This window comes from Asparagus officinalis, chromosome 5 (genome assembly GCF_001876935.1).
Source record: "Asparagus officinalis chromosome 5, Aspof.V1, whole genome shotgun sequence".
Classification (NCBI taxonomy): domain Eukaryota; kingdom Viridiplantae; phylum Streptophyta; class Magnoliopsida; order Asparagales; family Asparagaceae; genus Asparagus; species Asparagus officinalis.
Window position 1 is genome coordinate 21,761,163 of NC_033798.1, and position 16,712 is coordinate 21,777,874.

At 32.8% G+C, this 16,712-nt stretch overlaps 1 protein-coding gene across 1 annotated transcript; it reads left to right on the forward strand.

Moving 5' to 3' along the window:
* On the forward strand, positions 14,026 to 15,599 carry LOC109841608. Its single transcript, XM_020410561.1, has 4 exons — positions 14,026 to 14,077; positions 14,171 to 14,245; positions 15,253 to 15,382; positions 15,481 to 15,599. Exons 1-4 carry the CDS (start codon positions 14,045 to 14,047, stop codon positions 15,597 to 15,599), a joined length of 357 nt encoding a protein of 118 aa, XP_020266150.1. The 5' UTR covers positions 14,026 to 14,044.

Here is a 16,712-nt window from a genome sequence, read left to right on the forward strand (position 1 = left end):
GCAAATACATGCTAAGAGTTTGATTTGTAATTATAAATTCAGGGTGTAGGAATTAGAATTAAAATTTTATACATATTATATGAGTATAACTAGAAAAGCTTTTCATCTCTTGATCTTCTATGAAATTTCCGCAGTTATATTCTACGTGCAAATACATGCTAAGAGTTTGATTTGTAATTATAAATTCAGGGTGTAGGAATTAGAATTAAAATTTTATACATATTATATGAGTATAACTAGAAAAGCTTTTCATCTCTTGATCTTCTATGAAATTTCCGCAGTTATATTCTACGTCCTTGGGTCCTTATGCACCAGAGAAACAACTCTCTAGATAATCTCTGCCATTCTTTGTTTTGTTTATGTTTATTTTTAGTTTTATTTTTCATTTTTTATATTTTTGCCTTTCTGGGTTGAAATGATCACGTCATAGCTAAACAAGAGGAAGGAATAAAGTAAAATAAAATAAAGGGAGCCAGCATGTGAAAGAAGATTACTTGTGTTGGAAGAGCTGAATGTTAAAAGAGTCAGCGTGTAGCTCACCTGTGAATGCATGGATGCATTACACAGAGTTCGTATGTTCTTGGAGATTCAATGCGGAGGACTGAAAGAGCAAATCAACCAACTTAAATGTTTACTTTGCTTAAAGGGCTTTCTCTTCAGGATCATACTTAACAAGTAAATAAAATCGCTTGTTCTAATAGCTCAGATACCTACATTGTTAAATAACAATTCGAATTTTTTATTATCTGGGTGAAAAGCAATGTATTATTTTGATGCCCCTTACTGCTTTCAGAAGATGATTAAACTATTAATGGATGGAATGCATCAACAAACCCATCTTTGTTCTAGTTTCTTCAAGTATCTTAAAAGTTGGTTAGAATGATGAGTCCACTTTTTAGTACATTTGACCTGTAGTGCTTTTCGTGCTTACACATTAGCTTCAAAATGGTTCCAAAACCATCTTATTTTCCCGGACACATTATGAAAAATCTCGTTTTATTGGCTTCATTATCATGATGATTTCTAATTCATTAATCATCTAATGTAATGCTGTATGTGAAAACTATATTTTGATCTAAATTTTGATCAGGAGGCACTTCTTTAACAAAAGAAAGAACGAAAAATAAATCTAGATAAAATGATTTAATTTGTTCAGCATTTCATTTATCAATTGTCTTTAAACCTTGCCATTTCTTTTATAATCTGATACACAGCCGTGTCCCTTAGCTTCCTGATTTAGCTTACTAACAAACACTTGAGAGGAATGCATCACCAAAACCATGATTACTCTTCTTTGCAAACCAAGTAATCTTCAAAAAGGTCCACAAGATTATGAGTTCTTTAGAACAAGACAATGATATAGGGCCATTCATGTTAGGTTTCATATAGAATATAAAAGTCATACTTTGTAAGGCACTTTAGGAAACTTCATAGCTAAATTCCACATCATCATTATGATATTTTCAGTAAGACATCTAATAATTATGTTGAGCATAAAGGTCAGATTACCTTGATTCTAATCGTTTAATGATGGGTATATTATGCTGTAGATTGGAATTCGTTTCTGGAATTTTGCAGGTATTCTATGAGTTACTTAGTAAGTTTCTGATCGATTATGTACTATGGGTCATGTTAGGCATAATCCTTGTGAAAATGCAGTAGTTTAAGAGCTATTTCTGAGATTTAGAATTATGAATTTTGTTTGTTACAGTTTTTCTGGTGTGTCAGTATGTTCTTTTTTCTAGGAAATCATGTATCATGTAATGATCAGATGTCTCATATTGTAAATTGACAGTATAAGTACTCTGGAAAGCGTATAGAATGTATTTTAGCTCTTTTCACCAGTTCTTTTTTTTCCAACAAAATAAAAACCACTGTTATAAATAGCGGTAAATAGTCCCGCAATAGCAACGCTAATAGTGTTAGCGGTCCCTTCCCGCTACGCTATCGCCCAATAGCGGTGACATATTACGGAATATGTACTTTCTGTTAGCAAAAACGGTCAATAGCGCACCCTAACGGTAAATAGCGGGCAATTACATGCAAAATCCGCTTTTTGACTGCTATCTAAAAGCGGTTTGGGGTTTATTTTTTTAAAATTAAACCCGACATTTAACCACTGTATTTGACCACCTCCCGCGATTTTCAGCATGCTCCCACCACCTCTCATAGCCTCTGGCACCTAACTCAGCACTTACTATCACCTCCTTCACCGTGAGCTCCTTCTAGGACAGTCCTCTTGATAGGACATAAATGTGTACCAAAAGTTACAAGTACACAACTAATCAAGTTATAATATAAAAAGTTATCGATCCCACGATGAAGGTTTTGTAAGAAATAATTAGAATCGGGTCTTATGTTGTGTGTGTGATAGTTAGAAGTGATAAAAATTGTGATTGTGGAGAGGTATGAGGAGTGAGAGTGATTATGTGTAAATAAGCATAAAAGGTAGTTGAGAGTGGATGTGATAAAGAATAAATGTAATCAACAAGGCAAGAAAGAAAAATAAAATTAAGAAACAAATAAGAGAAAAATAAAGAATGAAAAGAAAATTCAAGAAAGTCAAGATGGAGGATTCAATTAAAGATATGAGGAATTTAGAATTATATCCACTGGCTAATCTTACTTATAAGATATGAATCATTCTCTTTTTCACATTCTACTTTAGATTTATTAAGTATAGATTATCAAACCACTCAAGGAAAGTATAACCTATTAAATTATCATCCAAGTAAAATTATTGCTCATGAAAAGAATATCAACTAAATAGTAATTCTAGAATTCCTTCGACCAATTAGTTCTTTAGTTGAATATCCTAAGCATGAACAATTTAAGCATGAGAGAATAATTAACAAATCATAAGAGAAATAAACCTAGTTTTATGCAATTTTTAGAGTTCCAGTAAGAATTAATTCCGCATCTAAGAAAATGGCAATTCCCTACAAGGTAGCCTCAAGGTGAATCAAAGAAAATAAAAATTAAATAAAATAAAAACTAATCCCAAGAGGGTTCTAGCCTTAAGGCGAATAGTGCAAGAAAATAAAAATCCAAACTACAAAATAAATTGTAAAAATTAAACTACACAATAAATTGCAAGAATTAAATGCAAAAAATAAAAGCATGAAAGTAAATCTACAATACAAGACATTAATGTAAATCTAAACTACTAAGCAATAAGAAAAGAAATAAAAGAGAAAATAAAAATAAACCTCCAAATTGATCTTCATCTCCATCTTCATCATCCAACAAAGAGAAGAAAAAATGAAGTGGTGAAAAAAATTATTTTTTTAATTGTAATAAAAAGTTACAAATTTGGAAGGTCTTCTCAATTAAAAGTAACCCTCCTCCCCAAATGGAGATACAAAATTTTTCACACCCTAGAACTCTTATTCTCTACCCCTATTTATACCCTATAACAATGAATGAGAGCCATTGGATCAATACTTATCCATAAGACAATCAAAATCAGCCATTAAACTTGCTACAATAACCTGGCATCAATGTCGGCATCGATGCCAGCATTGATGCTCCTATCAAAAATCTGATTTCATCGATGGTTTCATCTCGCAAGATAGGCGATTTTTATATATTATATGTTGAATTCCGCCTTCCAGATTAAGAGATATCGTCATTTCTTTGCGGCCAACCATCTTGAATATAATTTCTTTTCATATTGGATTTTTTATTTTCTCCGAGTTCTACAGGCTACTCGGCTTGATTCTGGGCTTCAATAAAATATTAAAAAATATGGAAGTTTGAGTCTTTTGGGCTTTTACTCATCGTTTCTTCATTAACCTGTAATTAAAGATAAAAACAATTATTAGTGATATATTTATTTATGTAAAATAGATAATAAGGGTATAAAATTATAATAAAAATAAGATTATCAAATACCCCACACCTAAACTTTTGCTAGTCCTCTAGCAAAAAAAGAAATTAAAAATCCTAACTCACTTTCATAGGAATTACGGTTGTATTTAGCGCATACAACAAGTCTTTAAACCCCTAGGTTACCCTAGTGGACGAGTTGTAGTTTCGTGAGGGTTTATAGTGAATATACCCATAAAATTCGGTCAACTTGCTATTTTTTTCAGTATAGCAATACAAAACCAAGTCAAACTTAGAAATTTTCAAGATATATTTAGACATTCTAATTTTACTTGATATAGCAATACAAGAAGTCAGTATATAACTAATTTTACTTGATATATTTAGACATTCTAATTGAAGCTAGCTATTACTCAAGAAAACGTTTTTATATATAACTCTAAAGTAAATATTCTAGAAAATCTTTTCAGCATAGCAATACAAAATCAAGTCAAACTTAGAAATTTAATTTAAAAGTTTTGAAAAGAACATGTTAACTCTTTGTTTTAAATAATTTTCAAGTCTCTTAATCAAAAATAATTTTTTTCAGGACCATATATACAAATATAACTATATTATTAGTATATATATTTTTTACTCTTTATTCTTTGGTGATTTTTTTCTACTTTATCGGGCTTTCTAAGTGATTATTTAACGAGTTTTGGGCCAATGGATCCTAACCTAATTGGGCTTAGGTCATTAAGTATGGAAATACTCCTTGGACTTAATTACTCGGTCAACTTAGGCTTTATAAGATAGAATCACCTTGAATTCAATAGTTTTTTATGCTCATTTTTTGCACTCTTCTTTTGCAAGGTTAGTTTTTTTATATATATATGTGTGTATATGTATATATATATATTGAAAAATATGTAAATCAAGACAACTTAAAAAAATATTTTCAACTCTAAGTTAAGAAAGCAAAAATTTCATTATTTAATTAAAAATCTAAGTTAAGGCTTAAGTGAAGTGTACTACTTTGAAAATTATTTCTTAATAAATTTATTTAGAGTTATCATAAAAGGTGAACTTGAGTATATAACAAACTAGGGATTAGAAAATTTAAAATTTATCAAATAAATTAATTACTACTTAACTCTATTAATTTGACAAGTGACAATATTTTTCTGATTTTTTTTTCAAAGGAAAGAAGAGAAAGAAAATAAATTCTGACAAAAATGCAACAAAAAGGTGAAATAAAAAGGAAAAATAACTACTTCCTACCCCTCCCCCCCCCCCCCCCCCCACCTAAATTTTGTATTGTCCTTAATGTAAACTCTATAATACACAAAGTAAAGCAGATAAGAAATGAAACACTTACATTTGGCCGACTGACCTAAAAATCTGCAATTACCTTTGGTGTGAGAATGATAAAATTAAAAATTTATTCTTTTTTTCATATTTTTCATATTTTTCTTTTTTATTATAAAAAACAAGAAACTCTCAACTGATAGAAGAATAAATTCTTTTTATTATTATAAGGCGAAAACAAAAAAAATGTAAAATGAAAGGTTCAACATGAAAAGCTTATTTTCTATATCAAATCCTACCTTATTCCTAAAAATTCTACCTCGGATCTTAAACAATTTCAAAATGATATGATCAATGATGTGCTTAAATTCTAAACATTCCAAGATATTCAATGATTGTTGCAGCACTATGAGGTTGGTGCAGTGCATTTTGAACTTCTTGTTGAACTTAGATTCTTGATCTGTGAAGGTTTGTTTTCTAACAACCAATTCTTTATTAACAATTTCCTCAAACCCAAGATTTATGGTTGAGGTATAAAATTTGATTATTGTTTATTTTCTAAAAATCTAAGTTCATTAAAAAAGAGTTCTTCAAAATTCAGTTTAAAGCAACAAATGTTTAACACAGTTTCCTTATTCTGACAAACCTGATCTACTTCTTCTAATATTTTCAGCTCCTCACCAAAAATTTTCTCAAAACTTGGATCTGACTCGTCATCTTCTTCTTCTTCTGGAATTTCCTGAATGTAATTTATTTCTAGAGGTTGATTATTCGGTTGATTCCCTAGATTGAAAATATTGAGAGTAGTAGTCAAATTCCCAAAATACAGCTTCATTTGACGAGTTCTATAGCTAATGAGAGCATTAGAAGTGGCTTAGAAAGATCATCCTAAGATGACAGGTGACTGTCCTTTAGGATTGGAAACAGGTTGTGTTTCCAAGACTACAAAATCTACTAAAAAATAAAATCCTCAACCTTAATCAAAACATCCTCTATCTTACCCATAGAGACCCTAACAGATCTATCAGCTAACTGTAAGGTGCATCGGGTTGGTTTCAATTCACCTAAACCTAGTTGCTGGTAAACAATTTCAAAATGATATGATCAATGATGTGCTTAAATTCTGAACATTCCAAGGTATTCAATGATTGTTGTAACACTATGAGGTTGGTGTAATGCATTTTGAACTTCTTGTTGAACTTAGATTCTTGATCTGTGAATGTTCGTTTTCTAACAACCAATTCTTTATTAATAATTTCCTCAAACCCAAGAGTTATGATTGAGGTATAAAAATTTGGTTGTTGTTTATTTTCCAAAAATCTAAGTTCATTAAGAAAGAGTTCTTCAAAATTCAGTTCAAAGCAGCAAATGTTTAACACAATTTTCTTATTCTGACAAACTTGATCTACTTCTTCTAATATTTTCAACTCATCACCAAAAATTTCCTCAAAACTTGGATCTGACTCATCTTCTTCTTCTTCTAGACTTTCCTGAATGTAATTTATTTCTAGAGGTTGATTATTCTGTTGGTTTCCTACATTAAAAATATTAAGATTAGCAGTCAAATTCCAAAGGACAGTTTATTTGACTAGTTCTACAGTTAATGAGAGCATTAGAAGTGGCTAAGAAAGATCGTCCTAAGATGACAGGTGTATGTCATTTGGGATTGGAAATAAGTTGTGTTTTCAAGACTACAAAATCTACTAAAAAAATAAAATCCCCAATCTTAATCAGAACATCCTCTATCTTACCCATAGGGACCCTGACAGATCTATTAGCTAACTGTAAGGTGCATTGGGATGGTTTTAATTCACCTAGTTGCTGGTAGACTGAATACGGAAGCAAGTTGACACTGGCCCCTAAGTCTAAAATCGCCTTATCTATGTGAGTATACCAATGACATATGAAATGACGGGGGAACCTGGATATTTACGTTTCAAATGTATGGGCTTGGAAAGCATTTCACTGATATTGGCGGCCAAAAAGACTTTCTTTGGAACATTTATTCTCCTCTTCTTAGTGCACCGTCCTTTTAAAAATTTAGCATAAGATATAATTTGTTCAATTACATCTAAGAGAGGAATATTGACCTTAACCTGTTTGGAAGTTTCTAGGATCTTCTCCTCTTGAGGGGAGTGTTTCCTAGGCCTGAGTCTATCTGGAAAGGGAGCAACTGACCACCGTCCTAACTCTTCCATCAGTGTCGACATATTTCAGACACTGATGTAAGGTAGAGGGAACTATAACATTACTATGGATCCAAGGCCGACCCAATAGTAAGTTATATGACGTCTCAGCATCAATAACATAGCACGTGACCTCTGTCTTCAGATCGCCCATTTGGCACTTTACCCGAATTTTACCTAAAGGCCTTGACCCGCTGGTGTTGAATCTGTATATAACCGTGCCTGTGGACGCCAACTTGCTTACTGGGATGCCGAGGAAATGCATCAATCGAAGCGGCATAATACTCACAGCAGATCTTGAGGGGAGTGTTTCCTAGGCCTGAGTCTATCTGGAAAGGGAGCAACTGGTCTAAACCTATCAAAAGTAGGCTCAGGTTCGGGTTCTTGTTCTGGATTAAGAGCTTGACTTAGAGGTGTTCTCACTTGATTATCGACCTGTTTCCCTGATCGTAGTGAATGGATTGCATTCACTTGAGCTTCATATGATGAACTAGATCCTGTGTCCTCAGGGTTGACCACTGGTTGGCTCGAAAATTTTCCTTTCTCTCTTTCACTCACAGCATTAGCTAGTTGACTAAGTTGGGTTTCTAATCTAGATATCGCTTGAGTGTTAGAGTTGAGTATTTGTCTGGTTGATTGTATAAAGAAATTCAGAGTGCTGGATGTTTGAGTCAACATATTCATGGTTTGTGTAGAGCCCTTAATTATGATTTTCAAACCCTTTTTTAATACATTGAGACGTTTATCATGATCTTAATTGGGAGGAGTGTGAGTTACAACTTAATGATGAGGAGACTGATTTTGATATGGCAGATTGGTTTGTTAAAAATTTGGTTGAGAATTGAAAGGAACTGTGTTTTCCCTAGAAAATGGTTGGTTTGAAGTGAGAATGAAATTTTGGTTTTCGGGGAGGTTTCCTTGATTCCATGCAAAATTGGGGTGATTTATCCAACCCGGATTGTAGGTTGGCGAAAATGGATCATTCACAATATGCTGGAATGCAGCGTTAACCTATCCTAGTGGCTGATTATTTCTTAAGAGTGGACATTCTTCTGAAACATGGGATGGTAAAAAACAGTTGTGACAACCTGAGGCAAAAACTTGATTTATTTGAGCCGATGCTCTTTCCTTAATTTCTAGGGCTTCTAACCTGCGCATGATTATATCCATCTTAGCTTCATATGCAATGTTCGACTCCAAGGAAATACCACTGGACTTAGGTTGGGGAACGGATGAAACTATGTCATCATAGTGTTCCCACTGTATGGTTTTCTCAAATAGACTCTCTAAAAATTCCCAAGCTTCGTCGACATTTTTCCTCATGAAATCCCCTTGGCACATTGACTCTAAGTAAGTTCTTGAAGAATAATCCAATCCTTCATAAATGATTTGGCATAATCGCCACTTCTCGAGACCATGATGAGGACTTTGGATAAGAAGGTCTTCGAATCGGGCAAAATACTTTCAGAAAGATTCTCCCGGGACAATTTTAAAATCCATGATGCTGTTTCTTAGCTTAACCGTTTTATAATTCGAAAAAATATTCTTAAGAAAAATGGTGATAAATTCATCCTAAGTTGAGATGGAATTTATGGGTAAGCTATACAACCATTGTTTTGCCTTATCCTTGAGAGCAAATGGAATAAATCTGAGTTTGATCGCATCTTCTGTTAATTCTCTTATTTTAATCATAATACATACTTTCTTAAATTCTAAGATAAAAATATAAGCATCTTCAGTTTCATTCTCCAGAAATTTAGGAAGCATGTTTATATAATACGGTTGAAGCTCAAAGTTAGTTCCATTTGACTCAGTGAGCCTAATGCAAGATGGGATTGCATTCCTAGTGGGATAGCACATATCTTGAAGAACAGGTGAATTAGGATACGTCATTTCTATGATTGGTTTAAAATGAATTAATCGATGTGTATTATCCCTAATCCACGCTCGCATACACCAAAACAATTTCTTTTATACTTTATTTTTTATTTTTTAAAGAAAAATAAAATTTAGTTTTTTTATGATAAGAAAAAGGTGGTAAAGAAAAAACCTAATTAAAACAAATAAAAATAATAATCACTTTTCAATCACTATAAACTCTAGGGTTAAAGCCTAACTCAGCTAGACCTGCTCCTAACCAAAAATTTCTTAGGTGAAGAGATAAAGTTTTATTCAATCAGTTAGCCAGGTAAGGATAGTACTAGAGGGTGATCAGAGATCAATTAAGTACCTCGTTCCTTACAGAACGATTTACGTAACTCCTAAACATTGCCTTAGATACCAACTAATGCAAGAAGACTTGAACCGTTTCACTTAGGGATTTTTTGTTTCTTATTGAGATCGAGTTCTTAGGGGCCAACGTCTAATAAGTTTTAGGAGGCTTGAGTTTGTGAAGTGAGGAATTAGTGATTTGTGGGCTTTGAAAAGGGTGATGAAATCGCTCACCTTATCTTGATTAGGGGGTTTTACCCTTAAGAATATTTTCAAGTGTGTGCTAAATCAAGATGCTCAAATCACTTTGGTGATTCCTACTATTATATGCAATACAACCCTAGGAATTAAAAGCGACTAAAAAGGATGGTAAAAAAGAAAATCTTTTTTTTAATTAGGGTTAACAATCAAACAATTGTGAGAATGAGGAATATTATTTGAATTTATTATCTTGTTAGTAAATGTCCAAGTGGAGGGTGGATTTTATTATGGTCGACAAAAATAAAATCTTTTTTTAAGTCGTAATTGTCTCTAATTGTGAAGAAGTAACTAACGGGTGGAATTGAAAATTCTAGAAAGAATAGTTACCTCAAGAATAGTTACCTCAAGTAATTCTTCAAATTCTCGATCTTCAATCCTTAATCTTCAACTCCAAGCAGTTCCTTCACAAGAAAACACACAAGTTAAAGAACCAAATTAATTAAAATCCAACTTAAACACCGTTCTCCGGCAACGACGCTAAAACTTGATGGGACATAAATATGTACCAAAAGTTGCAAGTGCACAACTAATCAAGTTATAGTATAAAAAGTTATCGATCCTACGAGGAATGTGCTTGAAAAAATAATTAGAATTGGTTCTTATGTTGTGTGTGTGACAATTAGAAATGATGAAAATTGTGATTGTGGAGAGATTTGAGGAGTGAGAGTGATTATGTGTAAATAAGCATAAAAGGTGATTGAGAGTGGATGTGATAAAGAATAAATATAATCAACAAAGCAAGAAAGAAGAATAAAATCAAGAAACAAATAAGAGAAAAATCAAGAATGAAAAGAAAATTTAAGAAAGTCAAGATGGAGGATATGATTCAATTAAAGATATGATGAATCTAGAATTGAATCCACTAGCTAATCTTACTTATAAGATATGAATCATTCTCTTTTTACATTCTAGTTTATATTTATTAAGTATAGATTATCAAACCATTTAAGGGAAGTATAACCTATCAAATTATCATCTAAGTAAAATTATTGCTCATGAAAATAATAACAACAAAATAGTAATTCTAGAATTCCTTCTACCAATTAGTTCTTTAGTTGAATATCCTAAGCATGAACAATTTAAGCATGAGAGAATAATTAACAAATCATAAGAGAAATAAACCTAGTTTCATGCAATTTTCAGAGTTCTAATAAGAATTAATTCCGCATCTAAGAAAATGACAATTCCCTAGAGGGTTCTAGCCTCAAGGTGAATCAAAGAAAATAAAAATAAAATAAAATAAAAACCAATCCCAAGAGGGTTCTAGCCTCAATACGAATAGTGTAAGAAAATAAAAATCTAAACTATAAAATAAATTGTAAGAACTAAACTACACAATAAATTATAAGAATTAAATGAAAAAAAATAAAAGCATGAAAGTAAATCTTCACTACAAGACGTTAATGTAAATCTAAACTACTAAGCAATAAGAAAAGAAATAAAAGAGAACATAAAAACAAACCTCCAAATTGATCTTCATCTTCATCTTCATCATCTAACAAAGAGAAGAAAAATATGAAGTGCTGAAAAAATATTTTATTAATTATAACAAAAGGTTACAAATTTGGAAGGTCTTCTCAATTAAGAGTAACCCTTCTCTTCAAATAAAGATACAAAAATTTTTACACCCTCAACCCCTCACTATCTACCCCTATTTATAGCCTACAGCAATGAATGAGAGCCATTGGATCAATACTTATCCATAAGGCAATCAAAATTAGCCATTGAACGTGCTACAGTAACCTGGCATCGATGCCAGCATCGATGCTCCTATCAAAAATCTGATTTCACCGATGGCTTCATCTCGCGAGATAGGCAATTTTTATATTTTATATGTTAAATTTTACCTTTCAGATTGGGAGATATCGTTGTTTCTTTGCGACCAACCATTTTGAATATAATTTCTTTTCGTATTGGATTTTTGATTTTCTCTGACTTCTACAGGCTACTCGGCTTGATTCTGGGCTTCAATAAAATGTTACAAAATGAGAAAATTAGAGTCTTTTGGGCTTTTATTCATTGTTTCTTTATTAACCTGTAATTAAAGATAAAAACAATTATTAGTGGTATATTTATTCATGTAAAATAGATAATGAGGGTATAAAGTTGTTATAAAAATAATATTATCACCTCTCACCGCTCAGCTCATCTTCTCGAAGATGACAACTCTTTGACTTCTCCTCCAATCATCTTTGGTATTATGTGACGATTACATGTCTATTTCATGTTTAGGGTCTCTTTAAATCATCAAATATGCACTTTTAGTTTTTTAGATTTTTCTTTAATCTCTTTTTAGTATTTACACATATCTACGTTAGACCGTTATTTTATTTTGCGCTTTTATCGCTATTTTGTCACAATACCCCAAATAGCTTTAGCGATGCCTCACCTCTACGCGACACTATCTGCTATCGATAACATTGATAAAAACTTCATTAATAGTTAGAAAGTTACATGATGCCTCCCGAAGATTTTGGGAGCGCATACATCAATTAGTGAGACATCCCTCACTGTACAAAAGGTTATATAACACAAAATTATTACAAAAGACTTAAGAGCTATAAACATGGAGCTCCTGAACAAAAAAAAAAAAAGCCCGAAAGTGCTTAACTCGATGTAGCTTCCTTCTACAAGTGATGCATATATTTTAGCTCTTTTCTTTAACCAGTTCATTACCTTTAAATGTTAGCTAGGCTTATTCGCACTTTGATATCCAAAGGTCCACCGTTTTTAACTTTGATACACTGAAATTCTATTTTGAGAGAATATGAACCCCAAGTTTTCAAACTAACGTTGATTTGACAATTTCATATCCCAGAGCTCTAACTTTGTTCCTCATTTCCTCCGAAATTAAAAAACTGAATTTCGGTATGAAACTTTGTTTTTCTCTGTTTTTCTATGTAAATCTTGAACAACATAAACACCAATCCTTTTGTTGCACTTTGGGGTATCAAGTCAAAGTAGAACTTCAAACTATCAAAGTTAAAATGGGTAAAACTTTGGGTATTAGTGCAAATATCTCTCAACTTTATTTGCAAAACATATACAGCTGGGTAGTTTTCTGAACTTAACACATAAAATGAGGGTACAAATGACTTAATCCTTATGAAATCTAATGACAGAGCTCGAAATATTTCCTTGTTACATTGGATTATTCCAGTTATACAGGTACGTCAACTGTATTATATCTTTCAAGAACCTGGTAGTTCTATATAATGTTATATAGTATATTTCTTTATATTTACTAAACTAGGGGCATTGTCACACCTACTTCTTACATAAATGCAACGACATAGATATTGGAATTGTCACAATTGCGGGTTTGTTACCATTTTCCAATCATATATTGTATGAATTTCTTTTGTCCCTTTCACTTTGTTCCTTGATTGTGATCGCGTAATGGTGGGACATATTATGCTGTACATTTGAACTCTTTTCTGGAACATGGCAATGTTCTATGTAATATTTAATAAGTTCCTAACTGCACACTTTGTATCAAATTAGTCAAATCTTATGTAAAGGTAGTAATTAGGATCTCTTTCTGAAAGTTAGAAGTATAAATAAATTAGGTCTTTTCGCAGTTTTTGGTTTGTCATATGCTCTTTTGGGGGAAATCATGTAATTTATGGGATGTATCGTTTTGTGGACTGACACTATAAATACTGTGAGATGGGTATAGAATTTTCTTGCTCTTTTTTAGGAGCTGGCAGTCCTTTTCAATGCTATTTTGTAATTTCTAGATGTAATACATAATTGAGGGTATGATAAGTCCAATCCCCACAAAAACACAATGACAGAGAGCTCAATACCTGTAAGTGTCACATTTATCATTACAATTTAACATATCAGATATGATTTTCTTTCAGAGATGACGTCATTTAGTATTTTCCTCAATATGCACATATCAGAATTGTCACCATTGAGTTTGTTACAGTTTGTCCAAGCATATATATGTCATAAGATTTTCTTTTTGTCGGTATCAGTTTGTTGCTTGAGTTGATGCTCGACAATATGCACGTACTAACTACCTTCGATCGAGGACTATTGGTTTATCTCTAAGAGTAGAAGAGTTTAAGTCTGAGCTTAAAGATGGAGGTTGTTAGAATGATTAATTGCTGGTTGATGTTAATTTTGTATCAGAAAGTTTGGTAGAGAGTTGCATCAACGAATGAGAAATATTTGTGAACTGAAAACAACTTGCTTCATCTCTGCTTTCTTCATTCAATAAATTCCTGCATCCTTGCAAAGCTCTTGCCAACACCCCTCACATGGAGGACCCCAGTAGCTTCTCTTCTCCAAAGGTTTTGTCACTTTAATTTCTTCTCCTTTTTAGCTCATCATTTGGGTGTCCTTTTTAATAATTAAACTAACCTTTTCTTCTTCATGTTTTGAAGTTCTCTAAGGCCAGCTCCATGAACAAACGAGGAACTAAAAGTGCACAGGGTTCTCCCTGCAGACTTCAAACAGAGGTAATTTGGTCACTGGAACATTAGTCTTACTTCTAGGATATCAAAATTTCAATGCGCAAGCTTAACTTTTGGCTAGCATGCTGCTGGAGGTTTGATATAGTTAGTGGTGGAGCAAGAAATTCATAATAGTGGTGTCACAATACATATAAAAACATGATATTACTAATTTTTCTCACATTCAATGTAAAAAGGTGATATTACTAATTTTTCTCTCACATTCAGTATATACAAAAGATATTTAACTAGATACAATTACAACTGATCTCTCCACATCTTCATGTTTTGAAATCGTTAGCATAATAGCAATTGTTCGAAATACTAGTTAATACATCCTCTTCAGTGTAAACTTATACATCTCTTTATTTTTCTTCTTCTTTTGTTTTCTTTTTCAACATTTATGGTATCTCTTTGATATGTCGTAAATTGGCCCATTTAAGTGAATGGGTTTGAGGATCACTTTATTTTTAGGTTTGGTCCATTAAGAGTTAACGGGTCATTGCTCACTATTCAAATAATTTGGAGGTGTCACTTAACTGTGTAAGTTCACATATACTTAATTTATTATATGATTTAGGGTGATGCCACTTGACTTTGCCCCTAGATACGAGAACAAAAGTGCGAACATGCAAAATGCCTATGTATTATCAATGAACTGCACAAGTACAACTTGCTCATGCTTGGGGTTTTCGAGAGCATGAATGTCCCATATCGTTCACTTCTGACTCATGTAACTTGTCGTTTTTATTCGTTAGATCGACAACGACTGCTCAGAGAACCCGCATAAAAATAAATTTGTACCGTGATATCAACGTGCATGCATGCATGCATTTGCGTGCTAATTATGTATGGTCGGTTGCTAGCTACATGCATGAACAGTAACATGTATTGCTTAATTTTTTCTCATCTTGCTGAAGTAGTAGCTATCTAAATGTAGATCATATTTCTGGACCTTTTTCTATGATTATAAATTTTTTCGCATATTGATTAGTTTCTTTCTTATTTGGTAGCAACGTGGGCATTTGAAAGAGCAAGGGCTTGCTAGAAAAGTGAGAGGATCTGTTGCCAAAGAGGCGAAACATCGCATTCCCACAACAAAAGGCTTGACATTAACCACTGAGCAAGTCTCAAGTACAAAAGGCTTGGCATTACCCGCCATATATCAATTTTCATTTTGTTGCCTTGGTCCAATATAACTCATTTGTGCTATGCTGATGACCTCTTGCTATTTTGTAAAGGAGATGTTGGTTATGTGAAAGCAATGATCAGCTGTTTTGACAATTTTTCGAAGGCTACAGGTCTCTTGGCTTTGGTTCCTGTATTTACTATCATGTTTCATGTTCTCGTAAAATCATAATTTTGTTATATGATTACGTATCTGATAAGTTCATTGTGTATTTAGCTGATCTTTAGTCCCCTGGTTCCCAAAGATCGCATTTTGTTGTTATTGATCTTTTGGTTTTTGGTTTGGAAATTTGAGGTTAATTTTGCAAATGTGTGAGGTCTGTACTTTTATCTTTGCAATAAGCCCACAATAGTTTACAAAAAAACCCCTAAAAGTTTATAAAAAACACCCCAAAAGTATTATACATATATAGTTATTATAATTAAATGGGCAAATGGGCGACCCGTTTATTAAATGGGCGGGCAAAACCCCGCCCATTTAAATAATGTTAAATGGGCCATAAATGGGTAAATGGGCAAAACATGCCCGCCCATTTATGGCCCGCCCATTTAAAACCCATACCCACCCATTTAACATCTCTAAGTTAATATAAATGTTCATAAATAGGGTATTGTTCTGTAGCAAAAATGTTTCGAACCATACTAGAGATGCCTTACATACTATATATGCTTGGTATTAATTCTATTCTATGTAAGGATAGATGTCTTCCTCTTCCCAAGAAAAAAGTACTCATGAAGGCGGTAGCACAAGCAATCCCCCCATACTCCATGCATTATATTCGACTATCCGAAATGTTTGGTATTAATTCTATTCTATATAAGGATAGATGTCTTCGTCTTCCCAAGAAAAAAGTACTCATGAAGGCGGTAGCACAAGCAATCCCGACATACTCCATGCATTATATTCGACTATCCGAAATGCTTGGTATTAATTCTATTCTATATAAGGATAGATGTCTTCGTTGTTGGGAATTACGCTGAAACTCCTAAAACAGCAGAAACGTGGAATAGAGAAAATACACCAAGTTTAACGAGGTTCGGCAACTGCCTACGTCCTCGGGAGCCACACAGTAAATTTCTTATTAATCAAACAAAAAATTATAGACTTAGAGCAGATCTCAAACTGAGATCTCTCAATAAATACTAATTTATTACTGTAGCTATAGTAACAAATTCCCTTCTTAAATATCTCCCTCTTAATCCTCTCTTCTCTTTAATCACCCCTCAAAAGATTCCTCAAATTTTGAGATCTGGAGGGGGAAAAACGACAGAGGAGAAAACACCG

Excerpts from the sequence above, each read along its gene's own strand:
- LOC109841608 (XM_020410561.1), top strand. The coding sequence starts at position 14,045 with ATGGAGGACCCCAGTAGCTTCTCTTCTCCAAAG. Across the intron at positions 14,078-14,170 it reads GTAGCTTCTCTTCTCCAAAG|TTCTCTAAGGCCAGCTCCAT; the intron begins GTTTTGTCACTT and ends CATGTTTTGAAG. Across the intron at positions 15,383-15,480 it reads GCAAGTCTCAAGTACAAAAG|GAGATGTTGGTTATGTGAAA; the intron begins GCTTGGCATTAC and ends TATTTTGTAAAG.